The sequence below is a fragment of the Antedon bifida genome, chromosome 5, assembly GCF_963402885.1.
Source record: "Antedon bifida chromosome 5, ecAntBifi1.1, whole genome shotgun sequence".
NCBI lineage: Eukaryota > Metazoa > Echinodermata > Crinoidea > Comatulida > Antedonidae > Antedon > Antedon bifida.
In genome coordinates, this window is record NC_136230.1 from 24,985,040 (window position 1) to 25,011,259 (window position 26,220).

The 26,220-nt window shown below is 33.2% G+C and overlaps 1 protein-coding gene across 2 annotated transcripts; it reads right to left on the reverse strand.

The window, feature by feature from the left end:
* Window positions 1–25,394, reverse strand: LOC144843674 (la-related protein 1B-like). Of its 2 annotated transcripts, XM_078700556.1 has the most exons (21): window positions 24,906–25,394; window positions 22,618–23,419; window positions 16,229–16,290; window positions 15,489–15,542; window positions 14,725–14,887; window positions 13,115–13,339; window positions 12,616–12,768; window positions 11,812–12,037; window positions 11,362–11,416; window positions 11,068–11,157; window positions 10,318–10,498; window positions 9,509–9,699; window positions 8,998–9,101; window positions 8,268–8,499; window positions 7,610–7,748; window positions 7,148–7,305; window positions 6,722–6,828; window positions 6,114–6,259; window positions 5,467–5,721; window positions 4,657–4,784; window positions 1–4,149 (listed from the first exon to the last, which is right to left on the reverse strand). In XM_078700556.1, the coding sequence occupies exons 2-21, from the start codon at window positions 23,324–23,326 to the stop codon at window positions 3,982–3,984; spliced, it is 3,546 nt and encodes a 1,181-aa protein (XP_078556682.1). In that variant the 5' UTR covers window positions 23,327–23,419; window positions 24,906–25,394; the 3' UTR covers window positions 1–3,981. The 2 variants fall into 2 exon arrangements, with proteins under 2 accessions (XP_078556682.1, XP_078556685.1); XM_078700559.1 differs by lacking the exons at window positions 22,618–23,419; window positions 24,906–25,394 and adding an exon at window positions 19,251–19,743.
* Window positions 25,395–26,220: the final 826 nt, after the last annotated feature.

The following is a 26,220-nucleotide window of genomic DNA, read 5'->3' on the forward strand; positions in this document are numbered from 1 at the left end:
TAATATAATCATTTTGAAATTTATTTAGTAGGCCTAATTCCTAGCAATGATAAAACATTAATAAAGTAAAATTATCTATTCCTTGGGAAAGATGATTAAGGCAACAATCAATACATGGTGTACATATTATATTTTTCCCGCCAGAAATCATAAAATGATTTTATATAACTTTTTAATTAAAGGGGGAATAATTACAGTATATTCTATAATCACAAAGAAAAAAAATAGAGCAAAAGAGTAAATGCATTTTAAAATTCTACAAGAAGTTCCGCATGAACGAACAGTGGAAGACAACACTCCAACTTCTAAAATTTGCTTAACATGTTACAATGCTACTGGTAAATCTGTACTTTTTACATAAAATATACACACATTATCCGTAACCCAATGACAACTTTGAAAATAGTGGACATTTCACTACTATAAATGTAGAATTATTCTAGTTGCACCAACAAGACTTATTTATGGCATTTAGGTTAATATATTGTTTCGTATCTTCTCAAAATCAACCCCCACACCCGTTCCCTTATTTAATACTTATTTTTTGTGGGTAGAAGCTTGGATCCAGAGGTCGTATGCACCATTCACATTTAGATTAAAGGACAATTTACACAGACAGTAAGTGGAAAACCGCGCAGCGTAGCTTGTCCCACACAGAATCTTTTTCTATCCTGAGTGGGTCTCCACTCAATCGCACGTCCGCTCTGTGTTTTGTGTGTAAATGGTCATAAAAAATAACAGATTTTATACTTTGTTTTACCGCTTACTGTTTATCTGTAAATTAAACATTTACTGAAGTCACCTACTAACTATTTAAGGGAAATGTCTCACTTGAGTTTGATTGGTGAATAAGGCCCAGGTGAACCAAGGGTATTTTGCGCACGATTACGAATTTGGTGGATCCCAAGCAAACATTTAAGGACTTAATTTGCATATTTGCCAGCTATGCGGACATTCTACATTAGTTCTCTCTTAATAATATGTGGAAACCATGGAAACTATACACAAACATTTTTTTTTTTCTCCTGAAAACATATTTGGAAATTTTTAACCCAAAACCATTACAGTTTGTAAAAATTGATGCTATCAATTTTGCCATTTTTTTTTACATTTTTACTTAGAGGAATTTTTCATTATATAATTACAGTTAAACAAAACACCTCTAGTTTTTTTAAATTTTTTTTCTGTCATTAATTTATACAAACATAAAATATTAAGCTTATTCGATTTAATTCACCATTTCTTGGGTGAAGTTGTAACACATATTTCTATGTAGCGTTTCATTTTTTTACCAATTATAATGAAAATTTTGATCATTATAGCATGTAACTTAACATACATCATTATCGACCTCGAATTTAAACTTTGACCTCAAATTTAAACTTTGACCTCAAATTTAAACTTCAACCTTGAATTTAAACTTTGACCTCAAGTTTAATTGAGTCTTAATAATAAAACAATCCTTTACTGTTACACCTTTTATGCAATTACTACATGATTAAGAAATAATAAAAATATACAAATCAAAAACACACAGGTAAACAAGACAACCACAATTGTTTCCATCAAAATTTTGATTGCAACAGAAAATTAAATTAACAGTAATTTCAGAATTTAAGTATTCAACAAGTAACCCTAAAGTTTAATTAAGAAATAAGATTAATCGTTATCGTACAAACATGCTGCGTTCTTAAAAAGTTAATATAACAGGTTACATTTACTTATTTAAAATTTAATTTCATTTCACAGAAAACAAAGAGAAGGAGAAACAAAAAATATGACCAATAATATTAAATCTTCTAATTATCATAATATTGTATTTATATACACCAAAAATAAATCAGATATAAATATATTGTTAGGCTAATGATGTTTTAAAATGAATAATACATAATTAATTAACATGCAATCAATCACCTTAGAATTGCAGCATCCAAGATAAACGATGATAGACTGTTCACACCTAACGTAGTAGCTTAACTAAAATCCTTAACTTATAATGCAACAATTAACATTGTTTACTACCTCCAAGTATGTCCTGCCGTTTTTCTTAAAATCAAAGTGTTAAATCCGTTTTCCACTAGGCGAATTTATTCCTGCAAGTTAAGTATGACGTAAAAATCGCACTACCATTTAATATTTCTGTCTGCTTAGCAGTTGGCTTTGCATAAGTGCTCACAAAAGTACAACAACTCGCTTCCAATTGGTTGCGCAATATTGTTTTCTGCAAAAAGTACAAACTACTAAATCCACTTAAGAAACTCAAGGAACTAGAATTTGTAGCAGGAAGAGATTTTGAAAATGGAATATGAAAACTGTACGTGCGAGAATAGGCTGGCACTTTCAAATGCACAAATAAATTCGTCTAGTGGAAAACGGGCTTTAGACTATATAATTGTATACACTAATTGTGCTTGCACATGACCCCATGGGGGTCAAATTATGTGTACCCGTGTTGTGCAGTGCATTATGCTGTTACTTTATGCAAATAACTATCAATGTCTATTTCATTTGAATTTATCAAGCTATATATGGGTACAGTACTGTTAGTTGGATTGGGGAATGTACTGGTTTTACTAAGCTAAGAGCCTATGTGTTTTTCTTTATATGCATTTGTAATCTATTATAGCATTTCACATTTGATTATATAAGTTTATAAATTTAAACGCATGAAAAAAAAAAATTTAATCTTTTAATAACTACAACAAAGTAGATTATGAAGGCATGAAAATTCAAGCGTGAAAAATGTTGATAATAATAGTAATAATAATAATTTTTAAAATGACTAATTTATAGGTGTACAGTTTTAAAGTATTTTAAAAATGTTACTTCTCACAATTTAACAATAAGATGGACTGGATGGTTTTATAAAGTTAATAATTGTTTTGGTAAAACCAAATAAAGTTCAGAATTTTACAATTTTCAAACAGAAAATCACAAAGTACAAAAACAGTCAATACCGTTTTGGAAGTTTCTTCATTTTAACACCAAGCCTACTGTGGAATTGTTTAGTGTACCTATTCTACATTGACTGCACCTTTAAATTGATATATTATTTTATACAATATTATTATATTATTTAACACCTTAACTAGCACAAGAGGTGAATACTGATAATCACTTTTTGAATCATATGGAAATGCTAATATTTTCCTGAAAGATATTCGGACTTAAAATAAATGCATACGGTCTCAATATAACACCTTTTTAAGATATCAAGGCATAACCTGCTGTTGTGGGAATGCTTTATATGCATCAGCGCACAGAGCATTGTATGTAAATGAAGAATTGCTAGCCATTTGCACCTCGACTATCTCATAAAGCATTACTAAAAGCAGACGATCAAAAACAAGTTGCATTTTATCTGTCACGTACGCATACACGCGATTCACGTTTTAATCTATCGCCACTTGTCATCAGTTGAATTTTATGATTTGATGACAAAAGCATAGTCTATAAGTGGTAGTAATGCAAGCGCTATTTACTGTACTACTTGATTGATTTTTCAAAAATTAATCACAGACCAAACAGAACTGCTATACAATCTGGACTCTTTACATCTCGACTCGTCCAGTTGGTCAAGTTGGGACGACTTTGGCCATCACATCTGCCGCAATGTATCCACGTCATTGGGACGCGATCAGATATATTCGTTTTATATCTTATAACGAAGGCAATCGGTCGTGTCTGATGAATACGACAAACACGTAAGAAAATTCCATTATTGTTGGAAAAATGATCGAATCAATTTCATTTGTTGTATCATTATCAGAAGAACAACCAACAATCAAATCTCTCTCTCCACTTGCATCACAATGTAATTCCAATTCCAACAGAGGGGGTAAGTAAGCCATACTGATTAACTTTCAAACCACATCTATGATGCTTTCAAGTGGAACGCCCTCAGTTTGTTTGGTAACAAGCAGAATATTGACCCTCAATTAATTGTTTTCAACACTCTTCATTGCTTTTATCTTCTCTTCATTGTTTCGACTCCCTCTTGTCGCTGTTTGTCTTTGTATCAGATCCTTTTGTGGCTTGGTTATTGCTCCCAGTTGCTTTTGATTTCTTCTCATCTTTCTTGTTTGGCTTGTTGGCTGGTTTGTCAGTTACACTACCTCCCTCTGCTCCTTTTACTTCATCATCAACCTGTGTCAAAAAATTAATGCAGGTTTGTGTTTAAATTCATAGTAGTAAAATATTAATAAATGTACAATAAATGCCATAACTTTAGCATGGGTTCACTCGCTCCATGGTGGTAGAACTAGTCTTAGCGGATAAGGGCTGTACACATCTGGCTCATGTGAACCAAGTACATCTTTCGAGATGAATAGGGGTTACCCCGGTGTACTAGTACACACACAGCCACTCATCATAAGCCATCATTAGGGAGCCGCACGTCCTTCAGACGACAGTGGGTTTCCTGCTTTTGGGACTTCCTTCTTAAAGCTCTGTCTACACTATCAAACTAGTTTGACAAATGTGCCCAAATATAGTAGTGATATACTCAAATATGGTAGTGATATGACCATATATGGGCACATCACACTTTTTTTGTCGCATAAAGTTTGATAGTGTAGACAGAGCTTAACATTCCAACAGTACTTCTTTATAATCCAAGTTTCTTATCTTGTCAATTATAAAATCATTACTTACATCAACTTTGAAATCTTCTAATTTCTTGTAGCTCTTCAGAGCACCCTGTAGCTTGGGATTAATCTGCAACTGTCGCTGGCGAGAGTACTTCAGGTACGCCCAGAATTTTTCTAATCCATACAGTTGGCCTGAGGAAAATAGAAAAAATCTAATTGAAACAACTGAATGAATATACAGTAGGACAGGTAACCCTCATTCAGGGGACACCACTAATAAGGATAAAGTGGAGCTCCATGCAAAAAATGTCTATTTTTCATAAATTGCAACTTTTATTTAAAAATAAGGTACTGAAAAAGTGTAATGAAAACAATTTTCTGACCAATTTTTTAGGAATGAGTTTTTGGAAAATATTACCATATTTTCCCTGTTTTTTTTTTTATGTAATCACTTTCAATTTAACATACTTAACATAATATAAGTCTGAGTGGAGCTCCACTTTAATAGGAATTCAACTGTACTTCGAATAATAATAAATATAAATTTGTCACTGATGAATTAGAAAATGATCATAAAATAACTTGTTGAAAGAATAAAAAGATTTTTAACCAGTGAGATAAGAGAACTGTCTTATCTATAATTAGTTGGGGTTGGGGGATATGAACTGGTTATTATTATATTTTTATTTATTCATGTGAAAATAAAATTATTATTTCAATTAGAACACTTAAAATAAAAAATAAATAAAATTCTTATTAAACATATTTTGTTAGGTTAATAGATATAACAAAAAAATTGTGATTAAAATATTTCTTATTTTTTAATATACAGCTTTCTTTAATTACATTTCATGGTTTTTTTTTTGTAACATACCTGCTTCATAGTCTTTAAGCGTTTCTTCCTGAAAGTCATTAAAGATTTCTTGCCTAAACTTAACCTCTAGGCCATAGCTGTAGTATCGGAACAAGCACTCTAGTCCGTAGCGGTAGCCATGTCGACCATCTTCCACAGCCAAATTGCGGAACTCCTGGTACATTTTGCGGTTGAAGTTTTGTCGTAGGAAGAACGACCAGAATCTAAACAGCGTGTTCATCTCTTGCGACTTGCCGATACCGAGTTTCTTTCGATCTGTAATTAAAATGGAGAATTAATAGAATTGAATGAGGTAGAACTTCTAAGACCCAATAAAGTGACCCTTAATAGGGGTTAATATATTTCCTCCCATTCATTTTATGAGGTGTTTGCCTAACCAAAGGGTTAGTTCTACTGTGTCCAGGAGTCTATTCTGGCATGGAGTGTTCTCTACTAGACATTGTTTGCCAAGCTAGTAGTCAATCACGATTTATTTGTGAAAGCTATTTAAATCTATAGAAAGTTTTTGATGCGGTTATCCCTTGGTTGCTCAAAAAAGCTATACTGAAATTAGGTGCAGGTACAGCATCAGAGCCAAATTGTGCAAAATTACAAATTTTAATAATGTAATTTAAATTCACACTATGTATACACAAAGTAACAATTACCTTTCAGGCATTTCTGATGAAACTTATGATATGCATGTTGTGTAAAATTGTTGTCTTTTAGTAATTCATGAGACGGATGCTCAAATTTGGGAATAGTCAGTGGCGTGCCATAGCTACTACTTATTGGAGCACCTTCAGATGGAGAGCTGTAAAAACCAAGATGTTACAAGTTTAGATAACAAAAAAAACAAAGAGAATGGTCGGTGTGTGTATGCTAAAATCAGAAACTCAAAAAACAGTAAACGTATTCACTATTCACATTTAGGCGAAGGAAACACTTAAAATTCTCCTATATAAATGACTACCATTTTAATATAAGTGAAATACTTAGTATTAGAAATTAGAGCTTGCCAACACAGTCATTACTGAACAACCAAATGGCCAATCACAACGCAGCAATTTGTCCTTCAGGTGAAAAATTCAATCTTATTTATCTGATTTAAATGTGATAATTATCGGTTAATTTTTCTCAAGCGGAATCGGTTAAATCCCGATAGTTTATCGGTTCAATTTTGGCTGCGGAAACACAGCCTTAGTGTAAGTACAATATCTATTGTCGGATTTCTTATCTTCTTTTTACTGTGTGCAAATGCGTCATGTTTACATACCTAGTTGAGGTAGTACGTGGCCTGTGTTCTCTTGTGTCTAACACCCAACCCACGTGACTTTCAATGGGTGGGTTGTCACTATGTTTGGTCTTGCGCTTTCGAGGAGTCTGAAATATAAACATTATATATTAATATTACTGTAGCGCAATATCAATTGATATCTATAATATGTAATGCTAATAGCTAAATAAATTCATATTAAATTTCCACAGTACTAATTTACAGCCAAGTGGACTGGGAGTTGTCAACCTATGTATATCTAAATGATAGTCAAGTCCTCAGATACCATGACTGGTACATACTTCTCCAAGCGTTTGGCAAGTCTGGTTTTGGTAGAGTTCTGGTCCTCAGAGAGTCCCGCATTGGCGAAGTTGACAATACCGGTCCTCAGAGGCGACAACAATTTTGTTACATGCAATTACGTACCTTCTTATCTGGCGGTTTAGTCTCCTTCATGACTGGATAGAAGCGGTTTCCTTTACTCCTCGGCGTCTTTGGCGTTCGAGGTACAGTTGAAGATTCTGGTACAACTGCTGGTAACGACCGAGCAACATCCACTTTGGGAATTGCTCCACTAATTTCAACTGTGAATTAAGTAAATATAAAGACGATTAATATAAAAAAGAGATAAAATACAGTAAAAATTATACCAAAATGCAGTAATTGTAGACCATGGTAGTCATGCAATGCAAAATTGTGTATAAAATGCATGTATTTATTCGAGCACATAAATACAGGCCTGGAGCATTTATTCGAGGGGGTGTTCATTTAAAGCGGGGCGTTTTTTCGAAAAAATACATGCAGTAATTTTAAACCATTTAAAAAACATTGTCATGTCTGAATCTTCCATAACTGAATCTTTAGCAAATAACATTTTTCTTTGCTTACTTGATTTCTTGGGTTCTGGGCTTTCCGCTTCTACTGGAGGTCCAGGAGGTACTTCTTGCTGCTCATGTGATTTTGTAGGCGTAATACTATTGAAATCTTCTTTACTTATTGTCATAATTTTATTATATGATATATCAGCCTGCAAAAAAATACAAATATATGTAACTTATAATACAACAAATATATAAATCCCAAGGCAAATTACTGAAAAAATGACAATGCTGTGGGTATCAGTGACTGGATCTCAATGGAGATACAAAAAAAAGCGAAAAGCTTAACCAAAACGATAAAGTAAAACAGCCAGAAAAGTTAGCAGAGCTTTATACAACTCAGGATGGTCACAAATGTATTTGGGCCACTAGAGAAAATATTTGAATTGTCAATTATGTGATTTATGTTGTTTTAACTACATACCATAAATAGGGAGGTTTAAATTTGCAACAACCTATGACCTATGCATATTGAGTCGTAGGTCATTGCCTAGAATCTGCAATGTCATTGAGTGAGGAAACACATCCAAGGTAATTAACTAGATGTAATTAGTTCGTAGAGCATCGCAAATCAAATGCTTCCTTAAAGAACCTATAAACACTCCAGCGAATATTAAAAATAATTATTATTAAAGGTATTATTAATTAATACATAAAAAAATACTTACTTTTGAATAGTATGATGTGTCCGTATACGCATCCTCCCAGAGGTCGCTTTCATAATAGTAAAGACCGTCATTTATGACTTTCGCCAACGAAGCTGTGATCTTGGATCGTGGAACGTGATATCCTGTGCGATCACCACCAGGATGCTTTTTGTAGCATGGCGGCGTCTGTGTCACGATAATAATTTTATTGACCTCGTTGTCGGACATTTCATAATCTTCATCATCATCTGACCTATGAAAATACAAAAAGCCGAAATGATTAAAATGAAAAGAATTATTAATCATTTGTGAAAACAAGAAGTGGATATGGATAGGATATCTACAACAATGAAGATTGTCTGCTTCAATTGATATTACAAGAAGTTCTGGGTTATCTGAAACCATCCTGCACAAGGCACAAATGTGTAAAAGGCATCATAAACATTTAGATGGTCGTTTCATCCCAAACACTGCGGAATGAAACAAAATTAAAACCCGCATTTCTTTGTACACAATTTTGAAAAATCTTTGTATAGTTGTAAATGCCTTGCTCTAAAGCCCTGTCTTCACTATCAAACAAGTGTGTGACGTGCCCAAATATGGTAGTGATATGACATCATCATGTCCATATATGGGCACATCACATTTTTTTGTCACAAAGTTTGATAGTGCAGACAGATAAATTTGAACTTGCTCAATGAGAGTGGTAATGAAATATAGAAAAAAAGTGCAATAATCAATGACAGTTTACCATTCAGAAAATTGATTTTTCCTGCCAGTAATGTCCGTTAGTTCTTCATCGAAAAGAAATTCCAACTCTTCTTGATCCCCTGTGTCAGCTTGGTTAACATTTTTCTAGGAAAAAAAGTACAAACTGCCTAGTTAAGAAACCACTACATAATTGGATTATTTTTAGAAGGTTAATAATACTAAAAGTTTTATAAGATGATACTGATTTCATGGTTAATGGAGTCAGAGTTGTGGCTTAGTGGTTATGTTTGGCTACCAATACAAGGGTCATGGGTTCAAGTCCTGTCATATATCAGGATTTGTTCTAATGACAAATTACAACTCCACTCCCAAAGACAGATAAGACTTAGTTCAATTTGTTAAATTCTCCACACTGGGCTGACAATGCATTTATGTTGAAGATTATTTTTGTTGATAGGTGTAAGAAATCATGATTCATTATCCAACCCCTAGATTAGTATATTGATATGTGGTTTATTGTAGTTCCAAAGATAACATCTGTCTATTAATACCTTTGGTTTATTGATGCTTGTCGTCCGCTGCCTCCGCCGGACTTCAGTCCACGTTGATGGTTCTTTTTCAGGTGCACTGGTTGATAGTCCAGATGTCATTGTAGTATGGTTCGATTCTGGTTCTTCTTGGTCTTTTGATTCTACCACTTCAGCAGTTTGTTCAGGATGGGTTGGCGACACTGGTGCAGATTCTGAAATGAAGGAAGAAATGATTTAAAACAAAATTACCAAAAACCATTTCACATCTCAGTATTAAGCCATGTCTACACTTTCAAGCTTTATTTGATGTGCCCATATATGGACATGGTGATGTCATATCACTACCATATTTGGGCATATCACTACCATATTTGGGCACATCACTCTTGTTCTGTCAACTAGTTTGATAGCGTAGACAGAGCTTTACGTTAGAAATACTGTACCTATTTGAAATTCGCAATAAAAAATAAAAGACCATTTCAGACCTCAGTATTAGGTTTCTTTTCTAAACCTATTCTACTGCAGTTTCTGCAGTAACTATATTTGTTTACTCTTTAATTGTTTATACAATTATATTGGAGTCCTTTTTTGTAATCATTTATTTAATTGGCGATCTTATAAACGTCTACATTGAAACAAACAAATCAGAGCTCTGTCTACACTATCAAACTAGTTTGACTAAAAAAGTGTGATGTGCCAAAATATGATAGTGATATGCTCAAATATGGTAGTGATACGACATCATCATGTCCATATATGGGCACATCACAAAAAGTTTGATAGTGTAAACAGGGCTTAATACATTAAATATTGAAGAATCCTAGACAAACCTGTATCATGTGGAACATAAGGATATGGTTTTCCAGGAACAAACTCAGGGCTATCATAGTGTAGGTCTGATGATATGGCTGGCAGGGGTGTTCCTTGTAGTATCCACTGTAGAGGATTATCTCTTCTTCTTAGCTTTGTCTGATCCGCAGATAACTCCACCTGTGTACTATCTTGTAATGCCTGAAATATATAAACATTTAATTTTAAATACAATATGTTGTATAGTAATATTTTATACAATTAATCCACTGATTCAATCTTGAATGTTGACAGCTAGTCTATGTAAATATTCAGTGCTCAGATTTTGGCGGCAGGAGAAGAGACAGAACAGTTATTAAACAGCATACTTTACAGGTGTGTTCCCTGTCATGCAATATTTAGGCCTACCACATTGCAACAATTTCAATTAACACATGATTAAAAATCAACCAATCAAATGGCAAGGATTCACTTATCGCAATAAGGTTCCCCAAGTCAATCAGGATTATGAAATAGCCTTTGACTTAAGCATGAATAAATGTTCACTATGTTAAAGGTATAAATAACCATCAACAATTTCAATAGCCATCCAAAGTATGAATACTGTATAACCAGTATATATAAGCATAAAGTCCGTATAAGCAGTACAAATTCATCCACTTCAGTGTACATAGTAGTAGCTATATATTTTTACACTTTTTTGGTAGTAAAACAGCAAGTATTCATTCTCTAACTCAGAAAAGATTTATTCAAAAATTGATTTTACTTACGCGTACAATCAGTGCAGTGTTATTTGTTAAACTTTGAACTCGTTGAAAACTTGCTATGAGACTTAGTGGTAAAAATCCTTCTGAATCCATCTGTACAAAAAAAAATTATATAATATAAACCCTATAGTTATTGATTAAATGTCCAAGTTTAAAGGTCAAACAGGGTGATAATCATTGAATCAACAGAGCATGACTTATATATAATATATTTTAATGTATAAAATATTTATATGTTAGGATCGACTTCTATACTTTTTCTAAGGCAATGCAAAAGTTATCAACACAACATCTTACCTTTCTTCTAATGAAAAGATCTTTAACAAGATTCTCAACACTAAAGTAGTATTCTCTGAAGAAAATAAAAATACATTGTTAAAGTACTAAAATAAATGCAAAAATAAAATATCATGTTTTTTAAGATAGAGCAAAACACAAATTTAAGAATAGTGAAGAAGTAATGTATACCACTCTGACCTAATCCAATAGCATGGCTAGTACAGCCCCAGTTTATCCTTGTCGAACAACATGTGATAAAAACTTCAAAACCTACTAATGTATTGGTCACATCAATTTCTGAATGTACAGCACTTCATGATATTCAAATGATGCGTTTTGGAATTTTCAACTTATTTCACCAGATTAAGAGGCGCTTATTAAAGCATGGAATTCGTCCACATGCTGTCATTCAAAACAGCGACTTAACAGCAACATAGCCAAGTAGTCGGTTTTCAGCCTAAAACTTACATTTGCTTTTTGACGTAGTCTAATACAGTTTTCTCGTCTGTAGTTGGTGCTAGGTTTGTTGCATAAGGCTGGTAATAAAAGGTATTAAACGGCGGTGGTGCTGCGGCGGCATACAGAGGATGACTGGCTGCGTCATTTGTGGCGGCCGTGTAATTGGTGGCAAAATCTTCTCCATCCAAGTATTGCGGTTTGTAATAGGTCTTGTTATACTGAACAGATTCAGATTCTATAAAATAAACATAATGGTTAAATCTCTTGCTTATCCAGTAGAACCCCTCCTTTTGGGCACCCACTGTCAAATTCAGGGACACGCCTAATAAAGGGGCACTTATATTCATGGACACGGCTAATAAAGGGGCACTTATATTCAGGGACACGCCTATTAAAGGGGCACTTATATTCAGGGACACGCCTAATAAGGGGGCACTTATATTCAGGGACACGCCTATTAAAGGGACTAATATATTCAAGGGACATCTCTATTAAAGGGGCACCACTTTCTTGAAAGTAGTATTATGTTTTAAATAGGTATTCTAAAAAGAGTTTGTAGTTACGAGTTCAAGGTGAACACTAGGGTCAACCATTAAACAGGGGACACCACTATTAAGGAGACACTTTTTTGGGTCCCAAAGGCATTCCCTTAACATGCCCAATATATGCTCAAATATGGTAGTGATACGCATCATCATGTCCATCTATGGTCACATCACATTGTTTTGCCACATAAAGTTTGATAGTGTGGACAAAGCTTATGGCTGAAGTTGAAATTGATGAATTATGTTACAGTAACATTAAATGCCTCACCTTGCCAACTGTCACTCCTTGTGGATCCTCCACGACCACCTCTACCTCGTCCACGACCTCTTCCCCTACCTCTGCCCCTACCTCTGGGGTAGTAGGATCGTCCATCATTACTGCCACCGCTTGGGCTACGTATTCTATCAGATCTATTTGAGCCTATTAAATTATCAATAAAAAAGGTAATAGTCTAAAAAAATGAACTCAAATCAGTTTTTAATACCGATATCAATGCCCTACTGTTATTATTATTCAATTGTAATCATGTCCGTTTAATGAACGTACTCAATGAATTAAAATCGTAATTTAAAAAAAAACATTTTATACGGTCATTCTGCAAAAAGATAACAATTTTGGATAATCGCTTATCTTTTTTTGAAGTAAATTTCTGCAGAAACAGAAAAACTGAAAACACCCCTATTGGGGACAAATGGTTTAGCCTAAATTTGCTGATTAATTTATAATGCCAACATGATCTACGAAATTCAAGTAAATATGTTAATACCATTCTCGTCCTTGTTTTTCACATCACTTTGCTCTTTCGTATCGCGCCAATTTGAATCCCTCCAGCTTCCTTCTCGCTGCGGTTTCTCGCGCCACTCTTTACGATCTCTTGTGTTTTCAACTCGATCGCGAGAATATTTTGGGGAGTTGTGTCGGGAATCCTTCCCACGATGCCTCATTGGTTCTGGTTCGATTTGAAGAGGTTTCCATTTTTGTTTTTTATCGGCTGAAAAAATAAAATAAATTCATTAACGTATAAAAACCAATTCAATAAAAAATAGACATTTGTTGTATTTTTAGAAGTGGACAGAAAAAAGGTGGTCGCTAATTGGAAGTGTCTTAAATTAAACAAAGACCACTTGATATGCAGTTAAAGGTGACAGTGAGCTATTATTTCTATAAAACAACGAAACAAATTTCCTTTTGGACTAATACATTTCTGTATTCTGTAGGTTAAACAATCATAATGTGTTGTTTTATCTGTTGTGTATTACTTTTTTTTTTATCAGTGCTCTATTTATCACACCTGCATTGTTCCCATACAAAATTCAATGCCACGATACAATTGCATGATACCACGTTACTGATTATGGAATTAATATTCGTGGCAAGAAAATAAATTATTTATTAATTCATTAGTTTTGCACTGTTATAGAAACAATGATATTTATTTTATTTTATGTCTTCAGGCACATGTGGTTACGGATTACCAATAGTAAATGAAATCAACTGTCCTATCAGATAGGCGGTAATCCCCCTGATACAGGGGGCTATTCTGTGAACCAGTTGTCTTGTCTCGAATGATGAACTGGGTTCTTTAAAATGCACACTGGAACTACAGTTTATAATACTTATTTGAGAAGACTTGTTCCTCCACCAGAACTAGGAGTGAGTCGGCCTCAAACCGACGATGGCGATATTGTTGGCTCTTTAGGTACGGTAAATGGCGCCCCTGCCTTAACCGCTCGGCAATTTGACTCACTCATTTATTAAACGATTGCATGATATCTTGCCTCTGATTATGGACTTACTTTTAGTGGCAAGAAACCATTAGTTATTTAATCATTAGTTTTGCGTAATATAGAAACAAAGAATATTTAGATTAGAAAAGCAATGTAGTTAACAACCAAACATTGGAAAAAGCAGAGAATGGCAGGTGACATGTTATTACAAAATATTTTGCCCTTTATTGTAGATAACTAGAGATTTTAATAAGCTGTTGTGACTTTCATTTTCATTTAATTTATTTGCCATGGCATCAATCAACATAAAGTATAAAACATCAAGATAAACATATAAACATCTTAAGCTCTGTCTACACTATCAAACTAGTTTGACAAAAAAAAGTGTGATGTGCCCAAATATGGTAGTGATATGTTTAAATATGGTAGTGATATGACATCATCATGTCCATATATGGGCACATCACATTTTTTTCACATAAAGTTTGATAGTGTAGACAGAGCTTTAAACATTAAAAAAAATTGATAAAAAATCAATAACTTGGGAATAAATTATGTCAAAAAGGATGCACAGGATAACACATAAAGTTGTTTAAAATAAAACAACTTAAGTGGTCCCGCTTTCTTTTCTGAAAACTGAATGGCATACCTTTTTTCTTTGCAGCTGATGTGTTTTTCTGTGCCGCATCAGTTTCTAGTTGTAGCTCTGCAGCAGCTTCTACTGTTTCTGCAACTTCTACTTTCACCTCCGTCTTCTTGCCTGGAGAGTTTGGTACAACCTTGCCACCAGGTGAAACAGGAGTTGGTGCTCCCTACAAAAAAAATACATATTTCAACATCAAATGTGTTTGATCATTTTTTTTTTATTATTTCAAAAACAAATTTGTTAAATTAACAGTAATATATTCAAGAAATTTGTTTTAAAGTTTTAAAAACAATTATTAATAATTATTACATTATGACATTAATTAGAATAATTAAAAATGAATATTAATAGTTTATGATTATTATAGTATTTCATTATTGACTTTCATATTTACTCCTTTCACAGAACAAATCCATTAAAACACAAATAACAAAAATCTATCATAACAAAACATATCATTCAACTTATACACTTTTCACATCTGCATAAATTTGTACAACTTGTAACCAGGTTTGATCTCCCGATTTATTAGATGTTATCAAACACGCATACGCGAACCCTGAGAAATCGTAGTTGCGCTCTATTTGATTACTATGACTCGTCAGTTTAATATACTGTGCACGCAGTAAGAACTCGGAACATAAACAGGCCTCTAGAGAGTTTCCACAAAATAGCATTCACACTATGCAAACCTGGTTACAAGTTGTTACATTTTTGTATGTGAAAAGGGTATACGACTTATGAATGAATCAATGAATAATACTTACATCTTTCACCTTATCCAAGGTTGGCCATGAAGACAGATCATTGAAGTCGCTTGCCTACAATGCAAAAATGGTAAAAATGTTTAATGAAAGCCTTGTTCGCACTAGACTTGTAGGTCATGGGTACTTTTGACCATTGTCCACACTAGATCACCCACCTGGTTAGTTTTACCAATATTTAATTGCAGCATTGGACTTTTTTAATCATTTTTAGTTTACCAAGACTGATCAAATTAACCGGTCGGTCTAGGTTAATTTAACCTTTAAGGTGGATTTTTTTAGACAATTTAGCTGGCAACTCAGATAATTTTGACCAAATTAAAGTCCTGTGCGATTGAGTCAGCAGCCTCCCACTGGATTTTACAAATCATACAAAATGCACTTTGAATTGAAATATTTTATTTATACTGGGCGACCTCTTCAGTCAAAGACTGGTCTCCGATAGGGCCCAGGATGATAAGTGGCTGTGATGTACTAGTACACCGGAATAACCTCCTACTCATCTCGAAAGATGTACTACAGGTTCTTTTAAAGTGCACATGAGTTAGATGTGTACACTGGACCTACGGTTTATAGCCCTCATTCGAGAAGACTCGTTCTAACGGCAGAACCATGGGGCTAGTGAGCCTCGAACCCATGCTGATATTATGGCTACGTAATTATCGTTCCACTGTCTTAACCACTTGGCCACTCACTCACTTTAGCTTCTAATAACAAATAAGCCAACACAACCCACTACTTACCACATTGTTAACTTTACCAGCCTTTACTATGGATGCTTTGGGTGATCCTTTCTTGTTGTCATCTACAGAAATCAATAATTAATCAAAGTTAGTACCCAAGTATGTATGTTATAAATGGTACTGTATATCTGTGTTTAGCAGACTTAGCTTAGGAATGTTTAGATTGAGTGGTAAACAATTACATTTACAATGAATACAAAGCATTCACTATTCGTTATATTACAACATTTTACTCAATTAATCCATCGTTTCCATATTGAAGATAATGTTAACTTAGGTGAGGCCTTTCAACAAAGTGTTCTCATCAAAATGTACGTAATCTCATGCATTTTTAGGATTTATTTGCGCAGTTTGCAATACCCCTCTACTCTACTCTACACAATACAGTAGGCGCATGATAAAAGAAGGGGGAAAAAACTCTGTTGTAGAAATACAAAATTACAGAGTATTTTATTAATTACAATATTATTGAAAATATGCTAGGGCAAATATAACCGCATGGTCTGTTATGTACTGTACATCTGATTAAGTTCCCACTCGTCAAATAAACACGTTTCAAACACAGCATGTTATCTTATCATATCTGCCACATACACAATAGTAACTTTGCTACTTGTTTGTTCCATTGAAATACAGTATCTAGTCAATTATATCATCACAATATGTTTACTATCACACAATTTAAATGACCCACGAGGTCACTGTTTTAAACGGTTATTTAACAGTTGATATAAAAATGACTGTATATTGTAATATAAATAGTACTATATGCAGCAGAAACAGATGCATGAGCATTTATACATTAAAAGATAAAAGAACTACATAGTAAAGACCGGAGAGGAGATACTCATTACTTTTTAAATTCTGCTTTTAATTCAATTGACCAAGAGAATATCCAAAAGGAATGGGTCCATTAAAAAACCACAAAGAAGAACTGATTATACTTTCAAAAACCCCAATTGATTCTTGTCTTGTTTATAAAAACCGGTTTCAAAAACGGTTTCGTGGAACAATTTTTAGCTACTACACAAACGTGGGCTCAACTTGACCTCACCTCAGAAGGTCATGGAATAGTGCATGCGTTTAATGCCATCATTACACAACCAATCACTAACTATCATTAAATGAGAAAATGGTTTAATTTGAGTAAATATTAGACTGCAAACAAATCACTGAAAACCAATTTCCAATAACAGCATTCTTTTGGATTTTTTTCTATAGAACCTAGCCCTAAAAATCATTTCTGGAAATCACAAGGTAGGCCTACTGTATGATACAGTCATCTAGTGTTTCATATTTTACACGATAAGGAGTGTCCATTCACTGCTGGGCAGGTACAGTACAGATAATCCACTTCCTGTATTCAAGAGTTATTAATAATACAAAATAGAATAAATTAGTAATTCTATTAATTTTGTAAAAAATATTCAAGCTCTGCATGGGAGAAACAGTCCCCAATGATAGTATTGTATTGTTGCTTATAATAGTTTTAGTTTAGTTATTCATGTCTTTTTTCCCCCAATATTTTCTGTTCTGTTTCTTGGACCACACTGCATACAGTATTGTGAGTGCCACCAATCCAAAGGTGCATGATCAACAATAATAAATAATAGTAATTCCAGCGTTTTTGGCTTGTTCTCTACCAATTAAGCAAGTTATCAACTCATGTAGTTGATCATATGATTTAATCTAATCTACTATAGGGTAATACAGTACATAAAAGTCAAACATATTGTACTTTTTATCAATTGGCAAAACATACTCTCTGTTTGCTTTTATTTAATGTTGTTAATGTCTACATACAGTACTGTAGGTCTAGCCTATCGCTAATAAGTGTTTATTTTGTGTTTACTACAGTATATTTTCTTTTCATTTCTTGTTTTAATCTTGCTGGCAAAATAGCTTTGATAGAACACTGCTCTAATATTGTTATTATTAATTTTATGAATTACAGTAAGTATTTTTTTAATGTGCTACTAAGTAATGTGCTACAGTACATACGCCTGATTAACTGTACTGTGGAATAACACACATTACAATGTTCCTATTTTTTTACCATATCATTATGTTCAACAGTGTATTAATTTTTCTTTTTTTTTCAGTAATTTATTATAAAATTATTAATTTTATAATTAATGATTTGTATAATTCAATGCATTATAAATATTGAAACATTTGTTAAACTTAACATTTATTTTATAATGAATGATTTATATAATTAAATGCATTTATAAAAATTGAAAACTTAAATTTATTAATATTTTCCTATTCTATTTACCGTATTGCAGTTCAATGATTTAGAACAATATGTTTTTAAACTGTTCTCATTTTCCTACTTTGTAAACATATAAAATAATATGACAAATCAATTAATCAATTTAAACTGTGTTTACATGCTTTCATTATGGACAATCATCCATTGAATAGACTTAATATATTAATGTTAATACAGTATTATCATGCACATTAAATTGTTTGATGTTGTAATTGATCCTTCTATGAATTGCAGGCTACCAAGGGAATATTCCATCTACACATCGGAATTTTAACGGATTAGAAAGAGCTCTGTCTGATGAAAAATAAATTTATAAATGGAAGATATATAAAATTATCATAACTTACATTGAATTTTACAAATCATTAATTATTAAATGAATAATTAATAATAGATTACTAAAACAAATGTAATACACTGTTGAGCATAATATGGTTACGGTATTAACAAATAGGAACATTGTATTGCGTGTATGAATACTTTAAAACACAGCATTTTCAAAACAGGTAAGCTAAAAATTTCCTTATTAATTATTTATTAACGAGTAAAATGATAATTTAAGATACATGATTTAATTCACATTTGTACACTGGAACCAGCACAAATACCAGTTATCTACAGTATCAAACTAGCCACATACTGTACAGATACACGTGACTCATGCAAATTTAAAATTTCACTGATTAATTTAACTGATAATAATTATATTTAACGTTTTTTGTCTAGGCTAGAACAAGACTATAATACCTTCATTCGATTGGTGAGGCATCTAGATTCCAAATACATTTGCTGGCCAGAAACACTTGAAAAAAAGCTACAATATGGACAGGTCACAATTTCACACTCTCACTCCACACATACAGCCTGCATCAATGACTGGCTCTAGTAAAAGTTGAAGGGTCACTATTGGTTATGCATGAGCGCATCCTGGATTATCACAATCAGCAAGTACCAGGGCCGAGTGAAATAATCAAATAAAGGTCGTTGGGGTCATAATAAATAATATCAATAGACAGATAACACTACTCATGATGCAATAACGCTCAAACAACATGTCGTTAAATTTTAATTAAAATATTGATTGTAATTATGCATTCTGAAAAATTACGATTGAATTAAGGGGACAAGAAAAATTATTAATTTTCATAATTATGCAGACTCATTGATGACATTATTTTGTTTGTTTAGCTGAATAGCGTGGCAGTGACCATAGGTAAAGTCCAGTAGCGTCACACTAGGCACAGGTGTCATTTTTCAAGATTTACCAGATTAACAAAGAACCATTCATTGACTTTTTAAAATAAAATAAAAATATGATGTACCCAAATATGGTAGTGATATGATGTCATCATTTTGTCACATGAAGTGTGATAGTGTAGACAGCTTATTCGTTTAAAAATTATTATTTGTTGATAAATAAAATATATATAAATACAGTACTGTATTGTATTAAATGGTTTTTTTTGCAGACTATCTTTAGTCGCGTGCATGCAATGCGAGTCTATAGCTTACTATGTCGGTCGGTCGGTAAACACTAACTCAAATTTATGCATACGACTGCAGCCATGTATATGGCCTTGTTCCATTTAATCAAATTTTATTTTTTTTTAATTTTCAATTCAAATGATCAAAAACAATAAGTTTTGTTAAGCTCACATATCCATCCAAGTAAACTACTGTCTAAACTACCAATACTAGAGAAAAATCACACGCAGTAAATTAAAAGTTCAGACTGGCTAGAACATACTGTATCTCACAGGTGTGCGAGGATCTAACTAGAAAATCAAAAATCATATGGCACTTACTATAAACAGGTTATTCATTCAAATTTGATCATAGATCTTTTTTTACAAAATGTTTCTACCCACTGAAAATTAAAACTGATGTCGACCACATTTTATTTTTTTGACAGATGACATCTGAGGTTTTAAACTAAACAAATTTATCTATGCAACTACATCCTCGTAATTAGCATAAATCATACTTGTTAACTGTATAAGGCCATTTATAGTGAAAATGTATATACATTTACAACAGGACTTCCTGTCTACTCAATAAGCTTAACTGCTGCCTAGCCAAATACTTCTTCTATCTATATGACCCATTTCTCTTAAACAAAATTGTTTATAGAATTTTCTGGAATGACATTCTTATACAGTAGCACCTTCACAAGCGGAGAAAAAAAAAACAATTCACAATTCGTGCAGTGGACTACATGTGACGGACAACAACGTTTCTGTTATAAAGGGAAGTGAACCGTGTCGAGCAGCTATATCAACCAAGTGGCGCTCATTAACTTGTCCACGACAGAGGGCAGTAACCAAGGGATAGCCTACTCCTCCCAACATGGAACTCTCTGAAAACTACCATTTTTAAACCATTGGAAACACATTTTCCACTTCCGGAAAACCAGACGTATTTGGTCAGGCCAAAGGTGACCAAGAGTGGACTACAGTATATATATTCCGTTATTTACTTTTAGTAGCCAATGTGAACGTTCATATTCATATTATTATTGCGTGCTTAACTAGTAGTAACGGATCAATGATTTTGTGCTTTTAAGTTCTCCAAGAAGACGTGACAAGATTAAAGCTGGAAAAATACAAGTACATCCCAATAATGGAAATTTAGCAATAAAATTGTGTGATTTTTGGAAACAACAATTATAGCTTCTCTCTAATTACAGTACTGAACTACAGTATCAGTAGAGCCGGGAAAGAAAATGCAAACATACCAGTTTTGGTTTGCATACAGTACAGAAAGAAATTACTGCTTCGTAGCCTACGCGTAGGTAGATCGTAGGTCATTGTTCTCTCCTACGATGTATTGTTCGTAGCCTACGATGTATTGTTATGATAATTATCTAGGCGCGCCTACGTAGGGTGGTTCCATTCTTTACTCCATGGTGGTTCGTAGGGCTAGTAAACACCATTGTTATCGCCTTTAGAAGCATTGACAATGCAAACAAACAATGTATTGTTTGCTAATTAAAATCCTATCTAAAGATAGTAGACGTCAATTTTTGTAGCCGCCCTACGTATCGGTTATCCTAATTTGAACGGAAATCCACCGACGGGCCGGTGGACCTCAGCTCACGTAGAGAGAGTCGATCGAGGCTAGCCTGTTCCGGCGGCCTACACTAAACATTATTTAATCCTACCTTGGAATACCTACGAATTATAAAAACAACGACACCTAACCTAACAAAATATATGCAAAATAAATATATATTCCATATTAAGATTTAACATAGGCCTGGCTTAGGCCTTTTAAAATGATTACGACAAAAGAAAAAAGCCCGAACAGAATTTGGAGTGGAAAAAACATGTGAGCAGTTTCAGAGAGAGAGAGTATTATGTTTCATGTCATGTGACACAAAATCCAGGTACACGATCTTATTAATCGTCGTCAGATCAGCAGCCACCCTCTTGTACTAAGTTAAAAAAAACGCGTGAAAGATTGCGGTAAAGCAGAGAGTATCGCGTTTCATGCCATGTGACCAAAAAACTAGGTCTGTATTAATTACGGTCTTCTGTCGGCAGTCTTTTTGAGCGACCGATTGAACGTTCTGATACTATATTTAGAATGAATTGTTTACGATCTTTTTTTTCTCGGCATCGTTTCTGGATGGACTGGACGTTCGCTATATTAGTTGGCCTGTTCGTTGCGGTTCACCTGTGTTGGATCTGTCTCTTCGTTTACATCGTGGGAAATTTATATTCGCCGTTGAGTAGGTAAACACGCACGAAGGAAAAGATTACGATCAAAAAATATTATTTATTTTTTAGTAATTTACAACTTGGTCCTCCTCCACCAGTTAAATTTAACACATTAATTTCACACCTTCTTAATTACTTCACTAAGAACATCGCAGGGTTGTTTATATAGGTTACGAACTCCCTACGTTGTTTATTGAGGTTACGAAGCCAAACAATGGAACCTACGAAGCCAACAACGTTCTATCTACGAAGCTACTTCGTAGGTAAAGTTGCAGTACTTTCTTTCTGTACTGTAGGAGGATGTAGTGTGCAGGGTTACTATTGTATAGTAATTTAGTATTATATTATAGTATTAAGATAAGGCAATTATAAAATAAAAATATAGCCATATTCACCTGTTTTTGGTGCAACTGGTTCCTTAGGAAGTGTGCTCTCTTTCTGAACCTTGACTTCCTCTTTCGCAACAACTGGTTTCTCAACTACCGGTGCAGGTGGTTCTTTAGGTGCTGCCGGTGGTTTTACTTGAGGTGCAGAAGGTGGGAGTGGTGGTGGAGGAGGTGGAGACACAGGCTCAGATGTAGAGGATCTCTTCCAGGCATTTACTTTGGGTGGGGGTGCATCTTCAAGAACCACTTTCTTTGAGGAAACCTTCTCATTAACCTCCTCTTTTGTAATTTTAACTTCTTCTTTGCCTTTCTTCTTTTCAGCTTCAATCCTCTCTTTTTTATCGGCAACATCAACTCTCGGTTTCTTTTGATTCTTGTGAAAATCTTTACCTCTTGTTGTTGCCTTCTTTGGTACAGATTCTTCTTTGATCTGTTCTTTTAAGTCAAGAGGTGGCACGACATCATTCTGCTGTGTCTTGTTACGGTGCCAGGGGTTGACCTTTGGAGGAGGTGCTGCCACAAAGGTTTTCTTTGCAGCCTTTTGATCAGTTTGTGATGCATCTTGGCAGTTAGCATCGTTTTTTTGGTCCGCATCGACATCAGGTTTTACATTCTCTTTGATGGCATCTTTGTCAACTTGCTCAGGAGACGTTATTGGGCCTTTTGCTTCTGGTTGGGACGTGTCATAGCTAGGCTGTGTGGCCACTTCAGCCGCCATGTTTGTTGAAAAGTTTGTAATAAACTGTATAAATGTATTCAAATGTTCCTGTCCAAACACGCCAAAACAAGCAATGAAATTCTATCAAAGTGCCTGTAAGAACAAATTTTTACATAACATTGCATTTGTACAATTTGTTAACATTTAATACTATAGAGCATTTACTATGTACTGTATAGTATTAGTACAGTAGCAATAGTATTATTTATAAAGAACTGATTCAAAAATTAGTTTAAAATATTACATATTTAATAATTTAATTTTTGTGGAATGCAGTAAATGAAAAGAATAATTCATTAAAACCAATGAAAGCATTGTTTATAACAACATTTTATATTTAAAAAAATTCATTGTGTTTAAATACTGTAGTTATCATTTTTGCCAATGTACTGAGCATAGCAAATGCTACCTTGTTGCTACACATTTTATAAAAGGTTGTACATAGCCAAATATACAGTACAAAAAATACTTCTCCAAACTAAGACTGATCTACAGTAGTTATTTGTTAAATAAAATATTTTAAATGAAAATGTTGTAATCATCAATGATGAAAATATTAATTATCCACATTTTTATTCATAAATATTGTAATATAAACTTAATTTTTATTGTATACAGTATGTCAATGATAAAATTATGGTTCAGTTATTAATTTATGGCATTTGTTTTGTCAAAATGTAAATTTTCAAGATTTTAGCATTTTGTTTGTAATTCAGTGGATTTACAATAATCAGTAATATCAGTGGATCATGTAAAGACTTAGTAGTGCATTTATTTACTTTGGTGAAAAACTAACTTTTTAAATAATTTTGTAATTCTATCCAGTAACAGCATTTTTGTATATTTTATTAGTGTTAATTAATGATGGGTGTAAAAACATGTACTGTATTTATTTTGGGGTTGTGCTTATTCTTGCTCATGGAAAATTATAAATAATATCATATTATAACTATTAATATGCACTTTCTTGTATCTTGCTGAATAAATATTAAACACACTACTGTAATTCTCTATCTACATTATGTCGAATGAATACACACATAAAATAAAATCATGCAACATTTTGTTTTTAATTCAGTAGGCCGGCCGAAGGTACATATATATATATTTGATTGACTGTTCTGTAAATTCTGAGACAGAATGAAACTGACTAGCCGGTCTTCTATAACTCATTACCACTATAAAGTACTATAATATATTAGTCACATCCCCTTCCTGAAAGTGCAAGTCGTCTAGAGAGAAGTAGGTAAATAATTAATAAATAAGGACATTAAAATCATTATCTGCATTTGTTCTTATGCAACTAACACAATACAATCAATGATAATACATTTAATAGAGCTATATTAACAATTCAGATCCTTCAATCAAACATAGTTTAGACAGGTAGGTAGGCTTAGGTTAGCTTAAAAAGCTAGGCCAAGCCTCGATTTTCTCCTCATTCTATACTCACATAAATCAGAAACTCTAATCTCACAATAATTTACATTAAATAAAATTGTGTTCTTCCTCTCGCTAGCCTACTAGAAATTAATTATTATGTTACGTAAGTGAATTAATATATATGTATATAACTTACTTTATATTCTTTCAAGCTTAAATCAATGAATACGTAGAATTTATTTCACGATCCATTCAATATTTATTGTTGATGGCTTTTCACACGGGACTGGGGACACAAGAGAAGTGTGAACTCGCTGAATTGCACGCCTCAGAAAAACTGCAAATACTATTCACTAAATTCGCGTCTCTTTTAAATAAATTTCAGACTTTTGTGCAAAATATACATTCAGTAACATGAATCGAGCTCACTGGTATTCTGGATTTGGAATTTTAATTAGATTTTAGGCAAAACACGGCGTAAATATCGCTACTTTTTCGATCAAAAGAGCTACGCACATGTCGCCATTGCCCAGGTAGAGACTGAGCATGCGCGACATAAAAAATACGTCACATAATTAGACTTTAGTCCAGACATAGAGGCATAACTTTCAAGTTCCTCTGAATATAGGCTAAGCTTTATAAACCGAACAAACCTAAAGAGGGCAGCAAACAATAATTCAGCATTGTGTGAGGAGGGAAAGGAAGATTTATATTTTTAAATTAACTTGTTTAATAATATCTATATTTTTTTTTAATTGAATTACAATTTTTAGTTGTTTACGCAATGCAGTACTTATATTTTTATTACAAATTTAGACCACAATCAAAATATTTTTTAAAACTCCTTTTTAAGCTTCTATAGAGGTATTTGTTGTAATGTAAATCGTAATATATGATGGCTTTGTAAAAGATTTTCCACTGATAAAAAATTCACATCAAATCATGGCACACCACAATTTCATACAACAAATCCTGGTCTGAATGTTGGCGTACATTGATATACTCATTTAATATTCAATAATTACAGTTTTGTAGTCAGTATTTTTATTACATTAATCAGCAATACATGGCAGATTAATCAATCGATTAATCACATAAATCAATACATTATTGATCAGTCATTATTATCCACCAGTCAATCGATCATTCAATAACAATCATCCAAACAAGACATGGAAGAGCAAAGTTTACAAGATAATACTGGTGGTTCATTCAAAAATATTAAGAAAACCCTTATCTAGATCCATACATATTTTTGTAAGCAATCAAAAATTTAAATGTACTAATACAGTATCACCTCTCTTAAAGATGTATTATCCCGCAAAAATATAAAAAAATGAAGTTTAATTAAAGATGTATTGTCCCCAAAAAACATGAAAAATGTAGATTAATCAAATCAGACTTGTAATAGGCCATTTTGCAGTTTTAATAAAAGTTATTCACTTCTGCAGATAAAAAAAAATAATAATTATTTCACTTATAAAAAGACAAAATAAACGGTAAATTCAACC

What these genes read in the sequence shown, in the direction of transcription:
- LOC144843674 (XM_078700556.1), bottom strand. Translation starts at nt 23,326, where the DNA reads ATGGCGGCTGAAGTGGCCACACAGCCTAGCTATGACACGTCCCAACCA. An exon ending in TTATGTTCCACATGATACAG is followed by an intron (nt 9,700 to 10,317) that starts GTTTGTCTAGGA and finishes CCTTCATTTCAG; the next exon opens with AATCTGCACCAGTGTCGCCA. An exon ending in CCCAGAACCCAAGAAATCAA is followed by an intron (nt 7,306 to 7,609) that starts GTAAGCAAAGAA and finishes CTTAATTCACAG; the next exon opens with TTGAAATTAGTGGAGCAATT.